We start from the raw sequence: 23,897 nt of genomic DNA on the forward strand, positions 1-23,897 counted from the left end.
ATAAAAATCAACAAAAAATAGTGTTAAACATTTAAAATTTGTTTTTTAAATAAAAAATAAAACATCAATTTGATACTACATTGAAATTCATTTCTTTAACTTGATAACCTTTTTATAACATCTCTTTTAACTTAACACATCTCCTATATTATAAAAGCAAACAATATTTTAATATTTGAAATTATTAGTTACAAATACATAAATTTAGCATTATAAAAAAAATTACCTTAACTTTTTGTAGAGATCTTGAAAATGTCACTTATTTTGTATCAAAGTTTTTTTAAAATTTTAAAGGACAACTTTGCCTTTATAAAATTTGTTGGCAAATTACATTTCTTGACACTCATATTATCCGTGTAAACAAATTTTTTCATCCTCATTTTTTGTTAGTATGTTTTTTCTTTCTAGTTGTGTTCTTGTTTTTTATTGTTAGATGTGTATTAGAATTATAGAATTATAAATGTGTTTCTACTGTCCAGTTTTATTTTTCAGTACTCTTAGATTGTGTAAGTTTCTCGAGAGTTTTCTTTGCATATATTTTGACGAGAAACTAAATTTTTGTCCACAAAACTATTAACTAGATTAAGATTTAGTCTTTTTTTGGTGAATAATAGATTAATTTGAATATATTTAAAAGTTAAGTTTTCTATATAAAGATAATTTAAGTTTACAAAAAAAGTGTTTTATTATTGAATTAAGGAAAACAATAATTTTTTAAATTTTTTGTATTAATGATTAATATTAAAATAATTTTGAAAAGTTGTGAAAATTTTGAGACTTGAGAAGGAAACTTAAACTTAAGACCTTAATATATTATAGACATTTTTTTTCTTCAAATTATATTCAAAGACTAGTTTTTTTCATGACAAAATCTCAAAACTCAAAAATAAATTTTAAATAAAATACCTAACCTTTTAAATATAAAAAAGATAAATATACGTTTTAAAAAAGACATGTTTTTATTATAAGTGTTTTTAAATGTGATTTATCTATTTCTTTGAATTTAATAATTTCTTTAAAAATTATTGTAAAAGCGTAAAAATTTCAAAATCCACATATAATTTTTTTCCTTTTGTTAAAGTTTTATACGAGGAGATTTGATCAATTTAATATAATATTAGTCTATTTTATTAAGATTTATTGTTTGTTAAATTTATTATTTTATGATGTATTAGGTGATTATTGAACCATTATTACCATTTAGTTTCATATTCAAAATATTTAAGATGTATATCTTTGAAAATGAAAAAGTATTAAGTCGATTAAAAATTAGATTAATTTCCAAAAGAAAAAATGATATACACAAATTTTATCTTATAAATAAAATTTAAAAGGGTTGAATTAAATTTAAAATTGAATGATTACGCAAAGGACAATTATTTTATAAAATTTTAAATAAATTAATTCGAGTTTATATATCGTAACTTTTTTACGTTAATGAGACGATGAGAAACGCAGCAACATAACTCGTCCGAAAACAAGGAGAAAAATAGAGTTACAGATTTTTCACGTCACTTTGTTTTATTCGAGGGACAAATTGATAGATGGTCACACTATCTTGAAAGAATAAAGAAGGGAGGAAATTGTTTTCAGTGGTGTATTTTTATTAAATATATTTTTGTTTTATTTTAAATTACGGATTTTTATTTATTTATAAACAATAGTGTATTTACCTAATGTTTATGATTCAAACATCAACCAACAAATTAAAAAAAAAACTAAAGAAAAGAAAAAAAAAAAAGCTCGAAAGAAGAAATCCAAAATGAATATAGCTTAGAATTGACACGGAATTAGTACATTGAGCTGAACTAGATTTTGAAACACATAGTTTGCATGTGTCAAACAAACACAAGAGAAAAAAATGAACTTGAAAGTTGAAGGTTTTAAAAGTTAAGAACAGTGAGTTTGACACTCAAACAATTGATTGAACGATGAAGTTTCACTGGTTGAGAAAATTACACTGAAAGTCTTTGGTTCTTTTTATATCCAAAGTGTTCCAATGCACTCAAAGTCCAAGTTTTCTAAAACTGAGCCTACTCTATTATTGGTATTGGTAATTTGTTGGAGAGCCAAATGCTTTTCCAATCAACTCGCAAACACTGTAAAACGTTGTAGATAAAGAGGTTTGACTTTTGTAAATTCAAGGGAGAAAGAAAAAATTGTAAAAACAAGGACAGAATAAAGGATGGTGATGAAGATGAAATCAGTAGGCTAATGAGTAAATACTTTATGGCCATATTAATTGTTCTCTTTCAATCCTTTTTATTTTTCACTTTTGACATTTAAAGGTAAATTTTCGATGCTCACAAGCTTGTCCTTTTGTTCTGTTTTTGGTACGTTTTATTATATAGTATGAGACCTAACTCAAATCTAAACATTCCTGAGTTGGCTTGATGTAGACTAAGCCTAAAAATAAGTAGCATTGAACCAAATTTGATGTGCGATATGGTAACCAATTCATGTGTTTGAGTGTGTGTGTGTTTTTTTTTCTCAAACATATGAGGATGCCAACGCTGTCTCTCTTATGATAAGCTAAAAAATGGGGAGAAGCGGGTTGGTCCCAAAAAATTATAAATATCTAATTTCATAACTTTGGATTGACTTAATTTCCCCTAAAACGAAGTTTCTCATATTCAGTAAAATATACAATAAATAAATCATGTAAAATTAATTATTTTTTCTTTCGTATAAAATATTTAAATAGTATAACTTACACAACCTAAATTATTAACAAAATATTAAAAGAAAACAGTTAAATTATCAAAATAACACAATATAAATCAACACGTGGCTTAATAGACAACCTTGTGGATTATATAAGAATAACTTAATGAGACCAATAGACTACGTTGAGTCAACCCACGTTACCTTCTTAACATGACCCGATCCAACTATATTCATCCCTGTTATATAGAAAGATTTTTTTTTTTCCAGAATTTGTTTCTACTAAGTTTCCATGTACTGCCGAAAAAGAGAACACAAGCGGAACATTGTCAAAAAAAAAAAAAAATAGTAACATGTGTGGACGAGGTTGAGTTGTTGGAACGTGTTCATCACACGCTGGCTTGTGGTTTAGTGAAGAATATTATTGCGTTAATTATCCAGTACTAATTATTTGGTGGGTTAAGAAAGAAAATATTGAAAGCTGTCCAATATTTTATTTTCAGAGGCTTACCTTATTTCAAAAAAATATTAAATTCCGAAAACTAGTTTATATTAATTATCGCAATTTTAAACATCCATACTAAAATGTTACATATCTTGTGTGTATTAAATAGCAGTAAGAGTAATATAGTAGTCGTAGTTTGTCATAAAGGCATCGAATAATTACATGTTTTACAGAAGAAAATGAAAATAAATATCATAATTTTTTTAACCAAAAAGATAATACAATAATATGGCGCTCGCATTCACACTGTCCTCGTGTTTCAATTGGCTTACCAGATTCGTGCTGACTCATAACAGCGATTCTATCTAATCTTCTGCCTTTATCAGTACAAATGCAAAACTATGACATAAGTAGATGTAAATAGTTTTAAATCTTTCAGATATGCGAAACAAAATGCCAAACGTATATACATCAAATTAATATTTTTTACTTTTATTTTAAAACATCCAAGATTTTTTACCTTGTTTGTTTCCAACACCCGTTTGGATATGTGAATAGGCTTTTTTTTTTCTTACCCTTATTATTCTTAGTTCATCCCACACTAATAAAAAAATATTAAAATATTGTTTTCATGTCACCACTGTCGCAGTCGCTCGTTTCTGTTTTCGATACATTTCTGAAAGGAAGAAAAATACACAGAAGAAGAGAGAAAAATGCCATTTTAGAAAGAAAACTCATTTTAAAGAGTTCGTTTTATAAGTTGTTATTTATGATCTAGAAATTTTATTGTGAAAAAAATATTTTTGAATGTAAGTTATGTATTTTGAAAGTTTATTTTAGAAAATTCGTTTTAAAAGGTATCATGAGAGGTTTATTATTTTGGTTTTTAAGTTTTGTTCGAGAGAGATTTAACGTGTTATGGAAAATTTATTCCAGAAATCCTGCTATGAAAATCATGTTCTAAAAATTACGATAAACTCATTACATAAGATTTACGAAGCAAATCATTCGAAAGCCAAGTCACTGCTGGTGTAGTAAAGTGGGTCTTATTTGATGGGCCAATTAGTGTTTTGGACCTACTAATTCGCTTTAGTGAATCCTGTCTAACCTGCCAAAGGCAAGGGAGGAGCTGGCTAGTGAGTTAACTTGTTTTTTTTTTTTTTTTAAATAAAATAAAAAATTTAAGTTAGAATATTTTTTTTTTGTATTATATTATTTACAGAATGAAAATATATAATAATATTATAACTTAAAAAATAATTTAAAATATACATATTCTTATTTTTATTTTTAGAAATATCAATTAATAAATTAAAAACTTAGAAAATATTTACATAATTAAATTTATTTTAAAAATATATATGAATAAAAATTAAATTTTAAAAAGTTTATCATGAGTCTGTTTTCGACGACATGTCAAGATTTTTGACCCATTTTATTTAGCATATCAGCCCGTCTTGTCTTACTTTTAGCAGTAAAAACAGAAATAAAATGATCGCATTAACTCATTTAAAAATTCTTAAAAGTTATGTTTAAAAAGGGTAATATATCAATTTAAAAATTATGGAGGTGCGTAAAGTAAAAGTCATGCTACTTTTGTTCCACTAAATTTGATTGGGTCACTGCTAACTCAAACTAGTACAGAGGGGGCCTTCTCCCTGCACCTCCAACAAATCTCCTGTATCCCCAAAATTTACATTTCTGCCCTTATTTAATATTCTGTGAGAATGGTTGAGAATGGTTGAAAGTGGTACGGACGCAGTAAATTTCATTTACTGCGTCAACCTCGCTGCACCCCCAAAACGTTAGTATACGTACTTCATCCCTTCATTCGTGCTTCTTCAGACCTTCATTCTGTGCAGTGGTCCCTCTCATGCTTCAGCCCTTTGCAGTGCTTCAGCCCTTCATTCTCTGCAGTGGTCCCTCGTGTCTTCGTTCGTTGGTGGTCCCTGAAAGAGGTTTGTATCCTCGTTTGTTTATTCATGCATTTGATTATTGTTTTGTTCATTCTGTCACACACTGAGTGCATTATTGTGATTATTATTGTGATTGAAGGTTGATTCTTTGAAGGAAGTTCTTCTAAGTAACTACATTAGCTCCTCCAAGTGGTATTTCCGTCAGGTTAGCCTTCATACTTTGTAAATTGAATTTGTTTGAAGGATTGTTTGGAATTGAAAATGTATGGGAAACGGAATACAGAATCCGTTTCATACTGTATGAAACGGATTCTGTATTCCGTTTCGTATAAATTATGATTTTGTATCCTTGCATATGTATCAGAATTGAATAACTTATTTGGTTAAAATTTCCGCTCCTTATTTGTATGGATGTTTTGTCCAACACATCATACACTTGAAGTCCACACACTTGAACATGAAATAGAAACCAAAATTTTGTTTTTCTAAAACGGATTACATAATCCGTGTGTTAAAGATGTGAAACGGAATAACTATTTCGTTTCATAGTATTCCGTTTCATAATTTGATTTTGTGTGTTGGTGTGTATATTGTGTTATTGGTGAATTTTTAATGTGAGTCTGTGTGATTGGTGAATTTTCTAACTTAAATTATGCAATGAATATGAACATGCAATTAGATTTCAATTTTTGAATATGAACATGCAATTAGTTTTCAATTTTTGATACGTGTTGCATTCACTCGTTTTCTGTGATACGTGTTGCATTCTTTATGCATTTAGATGGGTTATTTACTTATTAAAATTTCTTTTTTTATTATAGTTCATTATGGAAGAGCATGAATTTAGTTATTTGAGTTTCTTGGATTCTCAAGCGGATTCTCAACAAAATTGTAGTCTCATGTCAGAGTTTTCTGATTTTGTTCATGATATCTGCGAACAAGATTATACATCTCATTTTACAACCGATGATATTTTCTCAACACGTGAAGATTTAATTAAATGGGTTAGAGGGGTTGCTTATAATCTTGGGTTTGTCGTTATTATTCTAAGATCGGATAAATACAATGGACAACCAGGAAGAAAGACCCATGTATTATTAGGTTGTGAAAGAGGTGGAAAATATAGAAAATACAAGTCTGATGCAGAACCCAGTTTATCTGGGACAAGAAAATGTGATTGTCCCTTTAGATTGAGAGGGAGACCCATCTCTCAAGGGGAGGGATGGGTGTTGAACGTAAAATGTGGTTACCATAATCACGATGTCTCTTCTACTCTAGTTGGTCACCCCTATGCGGGTAGGTTGAAGTCTACTGAACAGTCGTTGCTTGTTGATATGACCAAAAGTCAAGTCAAACCTGCAAATATACTTCTCACTTTGAAAGAAAAAGATGATTGTAATGTTACAACTCTGAAGCAAGTGTATAATGCGAGATATAGGTACAAACGTTCAATAAGAGGTTCAAGAACTGAGTTACAACAGTTAATGTTGATGTTGGAACGTGATCACTACATCCATTTTAGTAGATGTCTTGATGAATCTGATGTGGTAAGCGATTTGTTCTGGACCCATCCTGATGCTGTGAAGTTGTTAAATTCATTCAACATTGTGTTCTTAATGGATAGTACCTATAAAACCAACAAATATCGGTTGCCATTACTTGAGATTGTTGGTGTGACCTCAACGGGATTAACTTTCTCGGCCGCTTTTGCATTTTTATCTAGTGAAAAGAAAAATAATTTCATTTGGGCTCTTGAAAGGCTAAGAGGTCTATTTATGACGTCCGAGGGTGGTCCACAAGTCATTGTAACTGATAGGGATCTTGCTCTAATGAATGCTGTTGGCATGGTGTTCCCTCAGTGTTATCATCTTCTATGCCGTTTCCACATTCAAAAAAATGTGCAGGCAAAGTGCAAAATGTTAGTAAATTCTGTTGACGCATGGGATGTTGTACTTCAAGCCTGGGAGAATGTCATGGACTGTGAAGATGAATTAAAGTTCAACGAGTGTGTTCATCGTCTTGAGCTTGTTAGCCAGCCATGACCTGTATTCTTTGAATATGTTAACGACTCGTGGATCATTCCTTATAAGAAATTCTTTATGAAGGCATGGACGAATAAAGTTATGCATTTGGGGAATACAACATCAAACAGGTATGTTTGTATTTTGCTATTAATTAATTTTTTTTTTATTAATGGTTTATATGATTTCCTTGTATAAATTGTACTAGGGTTGAGTCTGCTCACTGGAGTCTGAAGAAAGTTCTTGGAAGTAGTATGGGAGACCTTTGTTCGTGTTGGGATGGAATTCACAACGTTATTATCTTGCAACACAACGAAATTAAGGCATCTTTTGAAAGAAGTATAAATCTGATCAATGACTCTTACAAGGCATTGAGTTATAGAAGATTAGTGGGTAATATTTCTAGATGTGCCTTAGAACTCCTTGCTCCAGAATTGGAAAGAGTAAAGAAGATTGGATTCGATAGTAGTCGTTGTGGCTGCATTCTCAGACAAACTTATGGTCTACCATGTGCGTGTGAATTAGCACGATATGATCCTGGGATTATTCCTCTCCAAGAAATTCATGTCATGTGGACTAGGTTGAGCTTCTCCAATGTCTCGTCTTCACAATCTGAAGGGCAATTATCTATTCAGAGGGAGGTTGATCTACTGCTTAATCTTTTCAAAGAAGTTAATATTGCAGGAAAAGTGACCATAAAACATAAATTACTTGACATAGTTAGCCCTTCCATGACATCGATGTTACCACCACCGAGTAAAGTTAAGACGAAAGGTGCAGCTAAGAGTCATAGATCAAAGAAGTCAACCAAACGTGATCCCTCCTATTTTGAGCATGTGGACGCCTTCAAAGAGTCCTCAAGACAAGACACATTTGTTGCAAAAACAGAAAACAAGGTGAAGAGCAAACGTGTAATTGAAGAGAAAGTAATACCCATGCTAGAACAGTTCAATCCTGTTTTTCATCCATATATACTCGATGTTGTCGATGTTGTGGCGGACGGTCATTGTGGATATAGATGCATTGCTGCATTGTTGGGTATGGGTGAGGAGTCGTGGCCTCTAATCAGACATGATCTATACAAAGAACTTAGCCAATGGCGAGATGAATATGCAACGTTAGTTGGAGGCTATGATCGTCTGGAAGAACTGAGAAAGTCTTTGCTAGTTCAATCACCATCAGGGGTATAACTTCTATACACCACTGTTGAAATTTATGTATTACAAGTTTTTTATGATTTTGTTTTATTATAATCTAATTAATTATATACAGGCTAATCGAGACAAGTGGATGACTATACCAGACATGGGGTATGCGATTGCTAATCGGTATAATGTAATCCTCGTGTGCTTGTCATCAATTCAGAATTTGACTATATTCCCACTTCGTACATCCCCACCTACTTCGCAAAGTCAACATCGACTAATTTGTATCGGACATGTTTACAATTCTCATTTTGTTCAGGTATATATGTTTATATATATATATATATATATATATATATATATATTATTTTTATAAATAACTTTATTTCTCTATTGACTAATTGCGTATTTACAGGTTCGTCTACAAGAAGGCTGTCCATTACCGACAGTGGATATCATATCATCTAGCAATTGTTACCCAAAGGCAAAAGGGTGGACATCATTTTATAGAGATAGGATGCAAGCATTCCTAGATTTACACATAGTGGATCGTAGTTATGTAGATCTCATGGAAGACTGATATTTGTTTATTGTATTTAAGTATTTCACTGTTGTAGTTTGTAATTATTTTACCAATATATAAAATTCTAACTCCTTTGGCCAAGGGACATATATATTTTGGCCTCATTGCTAACATTAAATAACTTAATATAAAATACCATATATAGATGAAATATCTTAACATAAAATCCAATACAAATGTCAACTCTAACATCAAATACAAATAAATCGACTATCCAGACGTAGATGGTCGTCGACCTCGAACTCTACGTCCTCCTCTAGTCTCTTCCTCTTCAAGTCCATCTTGAGCCATCTGCAATAACTCATGAGTGCGATCCCAGGCAACTGTGCCCTCAGTAACATCTCTACAGTCTATCATCCGCTGAAGACCACCTACAATGCGTTTCACGAGACCCTGTCATAATAACAAGTTAATGTCAAATATTAATAGTTACTAATAATATGAACAACTAAATGTGTGACATACCAATAAACCACTGGAAGATGATGACGGTGACGTCCTCTGAACTGTTATGTCATCTGGCAAATTCCGACGAAGTCGGGGCACAAGCACAAGGCTAGGTCGGTCAGCCTCAGCTCCACGTAAAATGTATGGATGGGAGACTCTCCTAAACCACTGCAAATATCCATCCGAACATGAAAAGGGAGCTGGTGCTTGGACCACTTGATGTACAACAAACTGCTCGTGCTTTTTCCACTGATCATCAATAGCCTCAAAGTCCATCATGGGAACCGAACTAGGCGGTCGTGGAATAGGCTGGATGAAGCCAAATTGTCGCAACACACGCTCCGGCAAATGACGTTGTACGACGGTCCCAACCCTCAGGAAGCCAGAAAACATGCTATGTGTTACCAGTTGTCGTGCAGCTCTGTGTGCTACATATGGGTTCCAAATCATCCCATCATATGTCAAGCCATCCAACTGGACTCTAACATCAGCTATAGCGGAAATGGCGCGTCCAGTGACATAACGTAGAGCACGGGGTTCAGTCTCCACATATGTATCCCGTACTTGCTTCCTTCCCAATGTAGGGAAGTGCTCGTATATCCAAGCCTGTATCAAATAATATTTCATTTAACCATTGTCATATAAAACTAAAAACAAGTGAAATAAAGAATAAAATGTTATATAAATGGGTACCTGCAGAAGAGGTAGATATCCAGCTAATTGCTTTGTATTTGCAAAGTTGGCATCTCCTAGCTGCTCATATAAGTGGACAAGAGCAGCAACTCCCCAACCATATGTACGACATGTGGAGAGATCTCTAAATAGCTCCAGATAATGTGTACGAACATAGGTGGCGCTTTTGTTAGCAAATATCGTGCACCCTACAAGATGCAAAAGATATGCACGTGCAGCAAACTCCCATTGCTCGTTTTCACAACAGTTGTCATACAAGTCCCTCAGCCAGCTCAGTCGGACCTGTGCACCCCGACTTTGATTCAGCTCCACACATGCCATGGCCCGGTCAACACCAAGAAGTGTCGTCAAAATCTGAACAGAATCTTCATATTCAAGATTCTCAGTCGAGCAAAAGTTTCCACTGATGGAAACATGGAGAAGTGACGATACGTCATCCAAAGTGATGGTCATCTCCCCAATGGGTAAATGAAAAGTATTAGTCTCGAGATGCCATCTCTCCACGAAACCCAATACTAACCCAAGGTCGATATATTCATATAAAATGTCGCACAAAGACGATAATCCCGAAGCTAACACAAAAGGTGCAACAGCAGGGTGAGGACGTCCTAATTTCTTAACTTTTTTAATATGGGAGACCACTTTCACAGCTCGATCCTAACAGAAGAAACAAACAACAATAAAAATACTTAACAACAACAAAAAATTAAACCTATATAAAAACTTCTTACTCACCTGACCATCCCATATCATGCGTGCAACATGATCCTGGTACTGCGTCAATAAAGATGTATCATACGGCCCACCAGGAAATCCTCCACCATCGTTATCAATGACCTGGTCGTCCTCCCGAGGAACGTCAGGAACCTCATTCTCAACAATGTCATCCTCAACAACATTAGCCTCATGCTGACCCCTTCTACGAGCCGATGTTGTCGGTCTCTTTCGTGCAGCACCCTGTGTGGAACTCTCGGGTGCATCATTTGAACCACGTCTAGATATATTTCCTCTGGTCCTAACCATATCTGTAATAAAATAAAATACAAATTAATAAATAAAAAAGAATAAATACTCGCACTCATCTTTCCTTATTTTCTTTTCCTCATACAAACACAAGTGCACGTTCAATTTCATCAAACGAATTTTTATATAAAAAACATTAAACGCATAAAAAAAACAAACAGAAACGGATTTTGAAAAAAAAAAAAATAAACGTGAAACGGATTCCAAAATCTGTTTTTTTTTAAAAAAAAAATTGAAACGGATTACACAATCCGTTTCAAAAAAAATAAAAAAAAATAAATGTCAAACGGATTCCAAAATCCGTTTTTTTTTTAAAAAAAAATTGAAACGGATTACACAATCCGTTTCAAAAAAAAAATAAAAAATAAACGTCAAACGGATTCCAAAATCCATTTTTTTAAAAAAAAAAATTGAAAAGGATTACACAATCCGTTTCAAAAAAAAAAAAAAATAACGAAACGGATTCCAAAATCCGTTTTGTAAAAAAAAAAAAGGAAACGGATTACACAATCCGTTTCCAAAAAAAAAAATTAAATAAAAACGGATTCCAGAATCCGTTTTGAAAAAAAAAATTGAAAAATGGGGAAACGGATTCCGCAATCCGTTTCCTTAAAAAAAATAAAAACACCACACCCTTCCTCTCCAACGCACACCACTAATCAACCCAACCCACCGTTCCAGATTTAACAACATGTAAAAACCTACATATAAAATCAATTCAAATAAAAATATACACATGCATTCAAATAAAAATATACACTGTATAATTTTAAAAAACAAAAAACGAGTATGACTTACCTGCAAATGAGAAGCCGCGGGAAAGGATCAAAGGTGGTTGCCGACGGTGGGGAGAAGAATGGTGTGTGGAGGAGAAAAGGAGAAAAGGATGGCGTGGCGGCGACAATGATTTGTTGGAGAAGAGGGAGAATGAATCGGTGCAGTGGGGGAGAAGGATGCTTTGTGGGGTGCAGTGGGGGAGAAGGGGAGTAGGGGAGAAGGATGCTTTGTGGGGTGCAGTGGGGGAGAAGGGGAGAAGGAAGCTTTGTGGGGGTGGGGAGGTAGGTCAAAGATTCTCAAGAGTGTGTGCAGTGTGTGCAGCGTGCAGAGGGAGAGGGAGAGAATCTGCTTTTTTTTATTGGGGTGCGGGTAGAGGGGTTTTGGGGGTGCAGTGTGGTGAGGGGTGTGAGGGGTGCAGGGGTATTTGGGGGGTACGCAGTAAATTGAGAAAACAGACACAATAACTTTTTTTTTAAGCAGGGGCAACGTTGGAAATAAAGAAGGTTTTGGGGGTACAGGAGAGTTTATTGGAGGTGCAGGGAGAAGCCCCCGTACAGAGGATGTGATGATAATTGGGCCATGTGTTGAATCTCTTGGCAAGCGTACCAAAAGTCAACTGTAGTATAATGATTTGAAGTAAGAGTGTCGAACCCACGAGGAACGGATTCAGTTGAAATAATTAATTATCTCGATCAGCATATATATACAGAGATTTTAAATTTGATTTGACATTAACCTTTGCATAAAATTAATACAGTAAAAGCGGAAAAGTTTAGAAAAATACAGTAAAAGAAACTGGGATTGAATTTCAGCTATCTCCCTTGTCTGTAATCTGGATGAATATAAAATATAACATCTGAAAATACCAATATTGATGCACACTCAAAAATCATTTATACCGATCCCTCGCGTATAAAATTCATAAGATTGGTTTCCTGAATATTGATTCCTCACATATTCAACAAACTATCCAGCATTACGGTCGAGTATTAAAAGCAATTGATATATTGAGATCTATTCCTAGCATCACAGTATATCAAGTATCATTGTTCAAATCAGATTTTCAGAAATACTTTCCAGTCAGTTCTAAAAATCAAAATCAAAACATCTATTGATCAGATAGAAGTAAGCATTAAGAGTAGAACAATAATACCAATACTGAGTAAAACAGAAATGCTATATATAAATATCACCAGATTACATCCAAGTTCGAGTAGATTACATTCAATCCCACGGAGAAGATTAGCCACTCATGGTAGCTATCAAAATCCTATGAGCTAAGAAGAAGAAGAAGAAAATGAGAAACTGATGCTCCTGGTATCAACTCTGCAGCATGGACCTCTTCTCTCCCAAAATTCCAAGCTGAAAAATCACTTTCTGATGCATGAAGAATATATACCCACGAAGTCTCGCTCAAGCTACCAAAGTCTCGCTTGAGCGAGACAACATTCTTCATCCTAAAGAAAGCCTCTCGCTTAGGCGAGATGTGCTGAAGCCAACATCTCGCTTAAGCGAGCAAGAGTACTTCAAGCTGAAGAAAGGGTCTCGCTTAGGCGAGATTGGCAGCATCTGAGCTCGCTTGGGCGAGTATGGGGGCAAGAGAGGGTCCCCACTGCACGAACTCTCGCTTAAGCGAGATTCTGCGTCGCTTAAGCGAGAATGGCGGTAGTGGCTTTGGCTTAGGCGAGAATGCTTTGGTTTTGAGCGAAGTTAACAGCATTCCTTCCCTATTTTCTCTATTTCTTACTTTCTCCTTCACTCTTCTTGAGTTCTCTTTAATCTTTCCTGAAAAACACACAAAATAGGATCAAATGATTTCTTTAAATCAAAACTTGGAAGCATGTGATTAAAACTTAGATTTAGGGAGAATCAATATGAAATGAACACAAATTTAAAGTATAAGTGCCAGAGTTTGTTATGAATCTTTACTAAATTTTGGCACTTATCACCATGACAGGAGAAGTATGATACCTTCAAATTGTAGGGGTTTCTCCCTACACCCCCAAACCTTATCTTGTACCCCAATAATTACCTTTTTGACCTTAATCAAAAGTATGAAACGGATTTCAAAATCCATTTCATAAATTTTCATGTTTTTTTATGAAACGGATTTCGGAATCCGTTTTAGAAAAGTATGAAACAGATTCCGAAATCCGTTTCTAAAAAAAAATTAAAATTAAAAATGTGATTGTCGTTGATGTCGCTGAGGGAGGGATCGCAGGTAATGTGGCGAAGGAGGTTGAGCTGAGGGAGGGTTGGGGAAGGCCCATGGAGGGCGGGGAAGTGGGTGGAGGAGGCGATGAGGAAGGCGAGGTTTTCGTTGGAGGGCAGGAGGGAGAGGAGAGGATGGAGAAGGAGAAACGAGAGGAGAAGGAGGCAGTGGAGTTGGTTTGGAAGTGAAGAAAACAGAGAGTCAAAAGGGTAATTATTGAGGATACAGGAGAAGGTTTGGGGTGCAGGGAGAAGCCCCCCAAATTGTATTAGAAGAATAGTAATTTTGCAAGCACAAAAGGAGGGAGTTTGATGAAAGATTTGTGAATGTGGTTGTGTTTGGAGAATGTATGGTGGAAATGGAAGTGAAATGCATATGGAAGATCCACAAGATCCATGCGGTGCTCCGAAAAGAACTCCACCTTTATTTTTTGCACCGGTCATATTCATACAGTGACATCACTCGTTAACCATCAAACCTTGAACAAGTAACCTCACACTCTCTTGGAAACATTTTGACTCATTTGCACATTCATGTAAATTTATATATTCACACCTAAAATTATTTTATAATTGTAAATTTTCAAATGAAAGAAATATCATGATGCTCTCTTTATGCATAACATATTATTATATACCTTTTCTATTACAAATTTGTTTTTCACTTATTATTAAGTTGCCTCGATCATTAAGTCAAAATTTTGTAATTTATAACAATTTATTTTTTCTCGGGACAATTTGTCTGGGAAAATGGATGCATACATTATCTTGTGTCTCTTGGAAAATAAAAAATTTATGGTAAAAAATAATTTTAAATTTAACTAAACCTCACAAAATCGATTTGTAATGTAAAATGTATATCCACTTAAATACTGTAGATTTATCCAATTTCTAGTCAATATAAGAGATCTTCAACACACGCTTTTACACTGAAGTATATACATTTTAAGTATGAAACTAATCATTAATTAATAGTCTGATAACGGATGACACGATCAATAACGAAACTTTGTTTATTTGTAGGGAGTCTTGACCCTCCCAAATTGTTGTACTTCTTCATTTTTTTTATTAGAATATAATAATATATTTTCAATTTTTTGAAATATAAGTATTCAAAATGTTAGTTTTTAAGAAATAAAACCCAAATAATTATAGAATTTAAAAACATAAAGATAGATGATAATGTTTATCATGATTTTTTTACTCGCTCACTTGCTATCAATTATAACTTTGTTACTATGTTTTTAATATCATGTTAAAAAGAACACTGATATAAAAATTTAACTTCACTATTTTATTCTAGATGTTCTTAACCATCCAAATTTGAGAAATTTATCAATCATATTTGAATTATGTGTTTTTGTTAAGAATAGAAAATACATTTTAACGTAGCTGATGGTCGAAATCTTCAACCCATCTTGTTCTTTTTAACGTAGACCGAGTGACTGATTTATTGGGTCCAATCCGTTTTACTACTCCTTTTATTACTTAAAAATAAAAAATTTGAAGTATTTTAAAATATATATAAAATACAAAGACAGATATTGACACAATTATGATGACAGAAGAGATATTTACATAAGGAATATTTTCCACATTTCCAATTTATAAGATCAAATATTATCATTTTTAATTGTATTTTAACTCCTTACCCTGATTTTAAACTCAAACTTTAATTGTATTTCAACCATGACTCCTTACACTTACACGTGAATAATACTTATACAAGCAGGACGTAATTCTTCGTTTATTTTACAATTAAAACAATTAACTTATATTTTAAAATTTTATAAAATTAAATATAAACATAGCTTTAATATAAATATTTTTGCGCGTATAAGAAAGCAATTATTGTGTATGGGTATTGATTTTAAGGCGAGACATAATAGTTCAGGGCATACCTTTCGGTTTTAAAAAGAAGTCGAATAATATTACTGTGTTTATGTACTTAGTTAAAGTGAGTGTGTTTTTTTTTTTTTTTTATATATAAATAGGGATGAACTTAAATAGTTTTGAAATCATTTGTCGTTCCTACATGTATAAAAAAAATTAAACAATGAAAAATTTACACTTTTGCATTAGTTGGATTAAGTAACGAGAGAATTAGATTATTTAAATAAAGAAAAAGAAAACCATAGAGATATAGGTAACACATAACATTCATAATATAAATAACACTTCAAAATATTAATTTTTTAGTATCTAATTGATTTTGGTCATAATCAATGTTATACTTTGAGCTATATATTCAGAGTAAAAGGACTTTTTAATTATTATTTTTTTCACACAATCTTGAGGTCCGTGTGTGTTTTTCTTTCCCCTATCCACAAATGCAAATGAGTCTTGGTATGCTCTTGCTCAGTCCAAGTCAACGGTGGGACACAGGAAGCAAAGGCTTAGAAAATAAACAAATTGCGCGTAGAAAGTGTTGCGCAAAACCCATGTGATCATTATGAAACCAAACAATGCTCCCAACTTGAACATTATACGTCACATCCAATTTTGACTAGCTAAAAACACTGCTATTTCAGAATAATTTTTTAACAAAAAAGAGAAGGAAATAAGCTTTTTTGAAACACACCATAAATATTTTGAAAAATTATGAAGTAACTCGAAGTTGGAAATCTCAAAGGAATGGAAGGGAGGGTCCTATTTTTGTTTTTCAAGTTCTGGATGGAGGAAAATAATAAAAAGAAATCGAAAACTAGCTGTGTTCTTACAAAGAAATACACTATTTGCCAGTAAGAGGCTAGTAAAGTATTTCTTTTACAATAAGTTGGTAAACTTGTACGACTTGGCTGTTGGAGGGAACCGTTTGTAATGAACGAAGAAATATCTTTTGTTTGTTGAGATTATTAATTAAAAGTTAACAGGGAGAGAATATACACTCATTTTCCTCCCTCTTCAGTGATCTGCATCCACAACTAGAATCCAAGATGATGAACCCAAACTCCCAATTTTTTATCCTCAAACCCCTCTATTTTCGCATCACCAATTCCTTCATCATCATCTTCTACCTTCTTGTCCAAATCACTTCTTCTCAAGTCGACCCTAAATTCACTGCATGTGCACCCAAAACCTGCCCCAACAACAACCAATCTATTAGCTTTCCCTTTTACATTCAAGGAACGCAAGAATCTTACTGTGGGAGCCCCGGTTTTGAAATCTCGTGTGCCCCAGATGGCTCCCCTACCCTCAATCTCTCTCACACCCAATACTTCATTCATCAAATTTTCTACCAAGATCAGTCCCTGCGAGTGTCCAATGCTGCGTTCTCAACTTTGCAATCAAACGCCACCGGAGGTTGTCTTGTTCCAACTCAGAATCTCACTCTTCCTCCCAGTAACGAGTTCCGTGTTGCTCCAAATCAAACGGACATGGTGTTGTTCTACGGCTGTGACGCACCTTCGCTTCACGAACACAGGGTTGGGTGTTCTGCAGAAAACCAGACGAGTTCCGTTTTGGCATTGGATAAAAGAGATGAGCTTATAAGCTTTGTGGCAGCGAATTGCAAGGGTGAGGTAGTGGACACGGTTGTGGAAGATGGAATAGGAGGGGTCGGTGAAGCTTTGAGAAAAGGGTTTTTGCTGTCGTGGACTGCGAGTAACTGCAGCGTCTGCAACAGCACCGGAGGGAGGTGCGGTTTCGATTCAGATTTGTACACTTTCAGGTGTTATTGCACTGACAGAGTTCATTCTGCTAGCTGTGGTGCGGTTGATCCAGGTCAGTCTCACTCTTCTCTCTTTGATTTTACTAAAAAGTAACTTTATTAAATAGTTACTTTTTGCTTCTACTAAAAGGTAACTATAGAAGTCAGTAAATTGGTTCGATATTGACTGACCCAATAAAAACAACAATAAATTTTATTATATCATTTGAAAAAATAAAATTTAAATATAACTAAAACTTGCAAAATCGATAGCCTGTAATGTGAAATTAATATTCATATTTATATTATAAATTTATCTTACTTCTATTTTATTATCAAACAATTTTCTTTTTAATATTCTCTCAATCAACAAATAAAAAAAAATTTGATGTAACCTCTCGGAAGGGAAAAACTAATTACCGAGAAACATACAATTAGATTGACTTAGTCTAAATAAATATCATAGTTGAAAATTGCTTAAATAAATATATTATTAAAAGTTCTCATATTATATAAATTTATTAAAAAATTTATAAGAAAATATTTTTTCCTACTATTTTTACTAATAATTTTAATTGACAAATAAATAATTTTTTTTTACAAAATTTATTGTAAAAAATGTTTTATATAAAATATTTTAAAAACAATTGGTAATAATTTATTGTAACAAAATTTTCATAATAATTTATAAATATTTCTTAAAAAAAATTTAAAGCAAAATTGACATAAATATAAATTTTTTAGTAATAATATGGTTGTAACACTTTACCACTTTGTTGAAAGAATATAAATGTTTGTAATGACATGTTTGGTAACGAGGAGAAAAATAAATAAAATAAAAAATAAAGTAGAAACTTAAAGATGTTCTGCGAAAGGAAAATGAAAATAAATGAAAATAGAATTTACAGACTAATATAAAATTAACTGAAAAATAAAATAAAATAAAAAATACTTAGTTTATTCACTCATCAACATTTTTTTTTTCTCACCGTAACCAATCATACATACGAGAGATCTAAATCTATTATATTTAAAATGAGGAGCACGGAAAAGATATTTATGTTTATATAAAAGATATTTATGTTTATATAGCTCAATTGGTTATGCAAGTTTGTGAGTTGAACTTTAATGTGTCGTATAATTTTAAGTTTTTTTTTCCATTCTTTGTATTAATAGTGTTGGTCGTTACACAATATAAAATATATTGATTATTATGATTAATAACATTGAGTGATCAAAATATTTTTTTTTAAATATTCTTAAGACGCAAATCAAAATAAATAGTAATTAATACATACGCAGAAGAAAAAAAAAATCATATATTAGCAACCTAAATAATATATCCAGCATTTGAAATTCGCTTTGATATCTTTGTTTGTCTTGTGCAGTGATTACCAATAAGAACAAGGCTACAATGGTGAAAATAGGTAGATCACTACAAAATTCAATTCAATTTCTTTATTTTATTACTACAGTCTGAAAATTAATTATTCTACAAAGACTTTTTTTTTCTTATAATACATGAGATAACTATCGAAGTATTAAAGAGATTTATACGTTATATTGGGTTTTGTTATATATATATAGAACAATGTATGTGTTGATTCATAAAATACTTACGCTGTACAATTTTCTTTTTATATTATATAAATTCTCCAGCTTCAGCAGTGGGGGTTGTTGGAATTGTAGTGGTGGTGGTCTTGGCTTGTTGGTTGAGGACAAAGATCTTTCCCTCGTCTCTTTTATTTGGGAGGGATAATCAAACCCATCATGTCATTCAGAAGTTTTTGAAGGAACACGGACCTCTTCCTATAACTAGGTACAATTATTCAGAGATTAAGAAAATTACCAACTCTTTTAAAAACAAGTTAGGGCAAGGAGGCTTCGGTAGCGTATATAAAGGGAAGTTACATGATGGATGTGTTGTTGCAGTAAAGATTTTAGGTGAATCAAGAGGCAAAGGAGAAGATTTTATCAATGAAGTCGCAAGTATTAGTACGACTTCACATGTTAACATTGTCAGACTCCTGGGATTTTGTTTCGATGGTTCTAAACGTGCTCTAATATATGAGTTTATGAGTAATGGATCTCTTGACAAGTTCATATATGAAGACAAAAATCCATTACAGGTTGCTCATGAATTGGATTGCGAGCTAATGTATAACATTGCAATTGGCATTGCTCGTGGATTAGAGTATTTACACAGAGGGTGCAACACTAGAATCTTGCATTTTGACATAAAACCTCACAACATATTACTGGATGAGAATTTTAGCCCCAAAATTTCAGATTTTGGACTTGCAAAAATATGTCCAATGAGAGAAAGTGCGATATCCATTACTGGTGCAAGAGGAACTGCAGGTTATATTGCTCCAGAAGTTTTTTGCAGAAACTTTGGCGCCGTGTCACATAAATCAGATGTTTACAGTTATGGAATGATGATCATGGAAATGGTTGGAAGAAGAAAGAATATTAAGGTTGAAATCGAGTGTTCAAGTGAATTGTATTTTCCTTATTGGATTTACGATCGTCTTGAATCAAATCAAGAGCTTGGTCTGCAAATTGTAAAGAATGAAGGTGATGACAAAATGATGAGAAAAATGGCTTTGGTAGGTTTATGGTGCATACAAACCCACCCTTCAAGTCGACCAACAATAAGTAGCGTGGTGGAAATGTTAGAGAAAAAAGTTGAATTATTGCAACTTCCGCCTAAACCGTTTTTGTCTTCTCCTTCACCATCTTCGCTTCATTTCTCAGGAGACACTATAGCTTTGTGAGAAGCAATTATTTTTTACTTTTAATTTGTTAGAACACGAATATTTATTTCTTATATAGTTGTTTATTTTATTTTAATATTTATGCACAATAAATAAAAAGAAAATAATATTTCGACTTCTACAATTTAATTTTTATTTTATATTTTCTGACGTAATTTAATATTTACAATAAACCACATAATAAACTACAAAGTCAAAATATGAATTTGCTAAATAAGATTTAAACATTACCTGGTGTTTTGCAGTCGCCCATGTCGTACATAGTTTTAGACTTCCAAGTGGTTTTTTATATGGAAATAAAAAATAAAAAAGAAAAAGAAGTCCAAATTTGATGCGGGAAATGGATTTATACTATTTTTTATATATTTTTTAAGAGAAATGATATTTTTTGATAAACTTTTGACAAATAATTATTTTTAGTATAAAAGATCTTAAAATTTTATTATTTTATTCTTGTAACTTTCATAAAAAGATAGAAAATTAGTTTATGTAATAATTTTATCAACTTTGTCAATAAAAATGTTTGTTAATTTTTTTTAAGTATAAAAATGGATAAACCGCAAGTAAATTATGAGTAGACTTGCATTTCAAACACGTTTTCTAATAAAAGAAGTAATGTTTTAAAACATATTATAAAATGTATTTTTAAATATGGTTTAATTTCTTTTTTATATTGAAAATTTAAGACATGGTCATAAGTAATTCTCCTGAGGCACAATTGTCCGATAGTTTTAGAAGAAAAAAAAAGTACCCGTTGGGATAAAAACGAGTTAGGAGGTTTCTTAAAAATATTCTATTAATTTGTGATCTCGGAATTTTTGGAATTAATAACATTTATAGATTTAATGTGTACAGTAAGTGAAATACATTTAAATTGATGAGTGACCCAAAAAAGTTTCAAAACAGATTAGATCATGTTACAAAATAACGATATAAATTGAAGGGGATTAATTTTAGTCTAATTAATTTTTAAATAAACCTAGACAGAAAAAATCCGTTTTTAGCATATAATAACTATATTTTAAAAGAATTAAATATATTATTTTTTCATTTAATATATATATATATATATATATATATATATATATATATATTACATCAAAATGATACATTTAAAAATTAAAATTATTTTTATTTGCGTATTTTTTTAAAATGAAAGGTTCAATTTTCTATTTCTTTTAAATGGGACCAAAATAAGTCATTTATTCAATATATGACTAATCAACATAATTTTTTATTTGACTTGGAAATACATGTTTTCTAGCCATATCAATGTGCATTTAGTATGATATTAAATTAGACGTGTGTCACCTTGCATATGTTAGATTGGGTTTTGGTAAATCAAATTTTGGTGAGATCTGAATGAAACAAGTGTAAATTTAACATAGTTTATTTTTGATAAAAGAATTATTTTTCATCTTGAAATATTTTGTGATTTCAGTTCAATCTTAAAATTGAAATAAACTAAAATAAAGTTTTTGGAGAGATTTTTCACCTTCATCTTTTATTTCATATAGGTATATCTATATGTTATAACTGAAGTACAATTTAATCTTATACTTTATCATTAAGATACAATTTTTTTCTCATATATTTATTATTAAAATAGAATTTAGACTACACATAAAAAATCAAATTATATTTTATTGTACTACTTTAAAATTATTTCACAAATAAATAAAAGTAGTGTTTAATAAGATTTCTATCATTATTTTTAACTCTTTAATAGATATCTTGTAGACATATTTATAATATATAAGTGAATTTAATATAGTACTGGAGTCATCTAAAATCTATATTTCGCTTGTTGGACCTATTGCGTCACTTGTTATTGAGCTATTGGGTTACATGCTATTGGCTATCTATTATCGAATCACTATTAAATCACAATTAATAACTAATTTCACATATATAATATATATATCTCAATGAAAAGTTTAACATCAACTAAAGATAAAATAAATTTATGATATATTTTTTAATAATAATAATAATAGTAAAAAAAAATGTGTCGATAAGTTAATGGTAAGAATAAACATGTAATGAAAAATAAGTATATATATATATAAAGAAAGAAAACTATGTATAAATATTCGTTTCAATATTTATCAGAAAGTAACGTGAGTGATTGAAATGTTATGGGGGTGAGTGAGAAACTCATATAACGTAACCTAATTATATTTAACGAGATAGACGGAGTAAATCGAATTGGGTGCAAATTTTGTTCATTATGTTGGACTAAAATAAAGTTAAATAATAACCTTGTGAATTTAAAATTCAATAAACCCAATTCAACTTAATTATATGATAAAAATACTTAATTAATTTTTTCGTATAAAAAATATTTTCACAGTTGATTATATAAATATTACAATTAAATACTTCATATCACATAATGATATTAAAATAAATAGTTTAATTATTTTGAAATTACATTTGTTCACTACATTGCAAAATTGATTTATGTATTATTTTGGTAATCTCCTATTTTAAGGATTATTGTTTGTATTTATGTTTTAAGTTTTGTTAATTTTTTAAATAATAAAATTTATTAGAAGTTAAAGAGAAAACAATATTTTTCAGTACACACTAAAAGGTAAAATTGAAAGTACAATATGAACACTAAAAAAGTAAATCCTCTTTATATTATTAATTACATTTGTTTTACAATATTGAACATTTTTTTTATCTCATTTGTTTTGAACAGTGGTTATGGATGTTGGAAAGGTAAATTTGTTCCACTAAATTTGATTGGGTCATAGCTAACCGAAACTGTTGGGTCATTGATGATTGGGCCTTTAGAGCAAGCCTATTGAAATTCTAACATAACATTCACACTTTTTTAAGGACTTTCATTTCATTACGGTGAAAATTTACAAAATTAAGATATATTTTCTGTGTGAAATAAATATTCTGTTTATCGGTCACACACAAGAGGGGGGTTCAGTTTTAATTATTTATTACTAGTTAACGCAATTTCTAATGATCATGACCTAGGAATCGTTGTAACTTGAAATTGAATTGCTACAATAGTAATTTTGCAAGCACAAAAGCAGAGTTTGATGGATGTTTTTGAGTGTGGTCGTGTTGGGAGAAATTGTGGTGGAAAATGGAAGTGAAATGCTAATGGGGAGACCCACAAGATCCACCATGACCTTGCCACTTTTCTTATTCGCATCACTCATATTCATCAGTTTTCAACCATATAATTTTCAACAAATATACCCTTGTGGGGTTCGCCTCATTTTGACTAATTTATAAATTAGATGTAATTTCCTAATAATCGAAACTAAACTCTTCTTTTACCTCATTTTTCAAGAGAAAAACAGCATACATAGTGTGAAGTCAAATAACGAAAATTTATACTTAGAAAAAACAACTTCAACGCACAAAATAGTGTACAAAGCCCAACCCATACTTTAGAAACCAGAGATTGCTTTGAATGTGGAGAGTCAATAACCTTTTTCTTTAGTTTATGGTCCAAGCAATTGTTACGTTCAATTTTGTCATTAGTCGAAAACACTTAGACGTGTATGAGAATAAATA

At 31.6% G+C, this 23,897-nt stretch overlaps 2 protein-coding genes across 2 annotated transcripts; both read left to right on the forward strand.

Moving 5' to 3' along the window:
* Positions 1-4,846: 4,846 nt before the first annotated feature.
* LOC146884904 (PKS-NRPS hybrid synthetase cheA-like) lies at positions 4,847-7,040 on the forward strand (the record flags this gene model as incomplete). The annotated part of the gene is made up of 4 exons (XM_085676069.1): positions 4,847-4,913; positions 4,955-5,067; positions 5,165-5,230; positions 5,847-7,040. Coding segments are annotated over exons 1-4 (1,440 nt in total), but the record flags the coding sequence as incomplete, so codon positions are not given.
* A 9,518-nt stretch (positions 7,041-16,558) lies between these two features.
* Positions 16,559-20,475, forward strand: LOC114192055 (LEAF RUST 10 DISEASE-RESISTANCE LOCUS RECEPTOR-LIKE PROTEIN KINASE-like 2.1). Its single transcript, XM_028081610.2, has 3 exons — positions 16,559-17,648; positions 18,963-19,001; positions 19,234-20,475. Exons 1-3 carry the CDS (start codon positions 16,862-16,864, stop codon positions 20,349-20,351), a joined length of 1,944 nt encoding a protein of 647 aa, XP_027937411.2. The 5' UTR covers positions 16,559-16,861; the 3' UTR covers positions 20,352-20,475.
* The last annotated feature ends 3,422 nt before the right edge of the window (positions 20,476-23,897 follow it).

This window comes from Vigna unguiculata, chromosome 7 (genome assembly GCF_037176805.1).
Source record: "Vigna unguiculata cultivar grain cowpea cultivar isolate G323 ecotype 2 chromosome 7, ASM3717680v1, whole genome shotgun sequence".
In the NCBI taxonomy this organism is placed as follows: domain Eukaryota; kingdom Viridiplantae; phylum Streptophyta; class Magnoliopsida; order Fabales; family Fabaceae; genus Vigna; species Vigna unguiculata.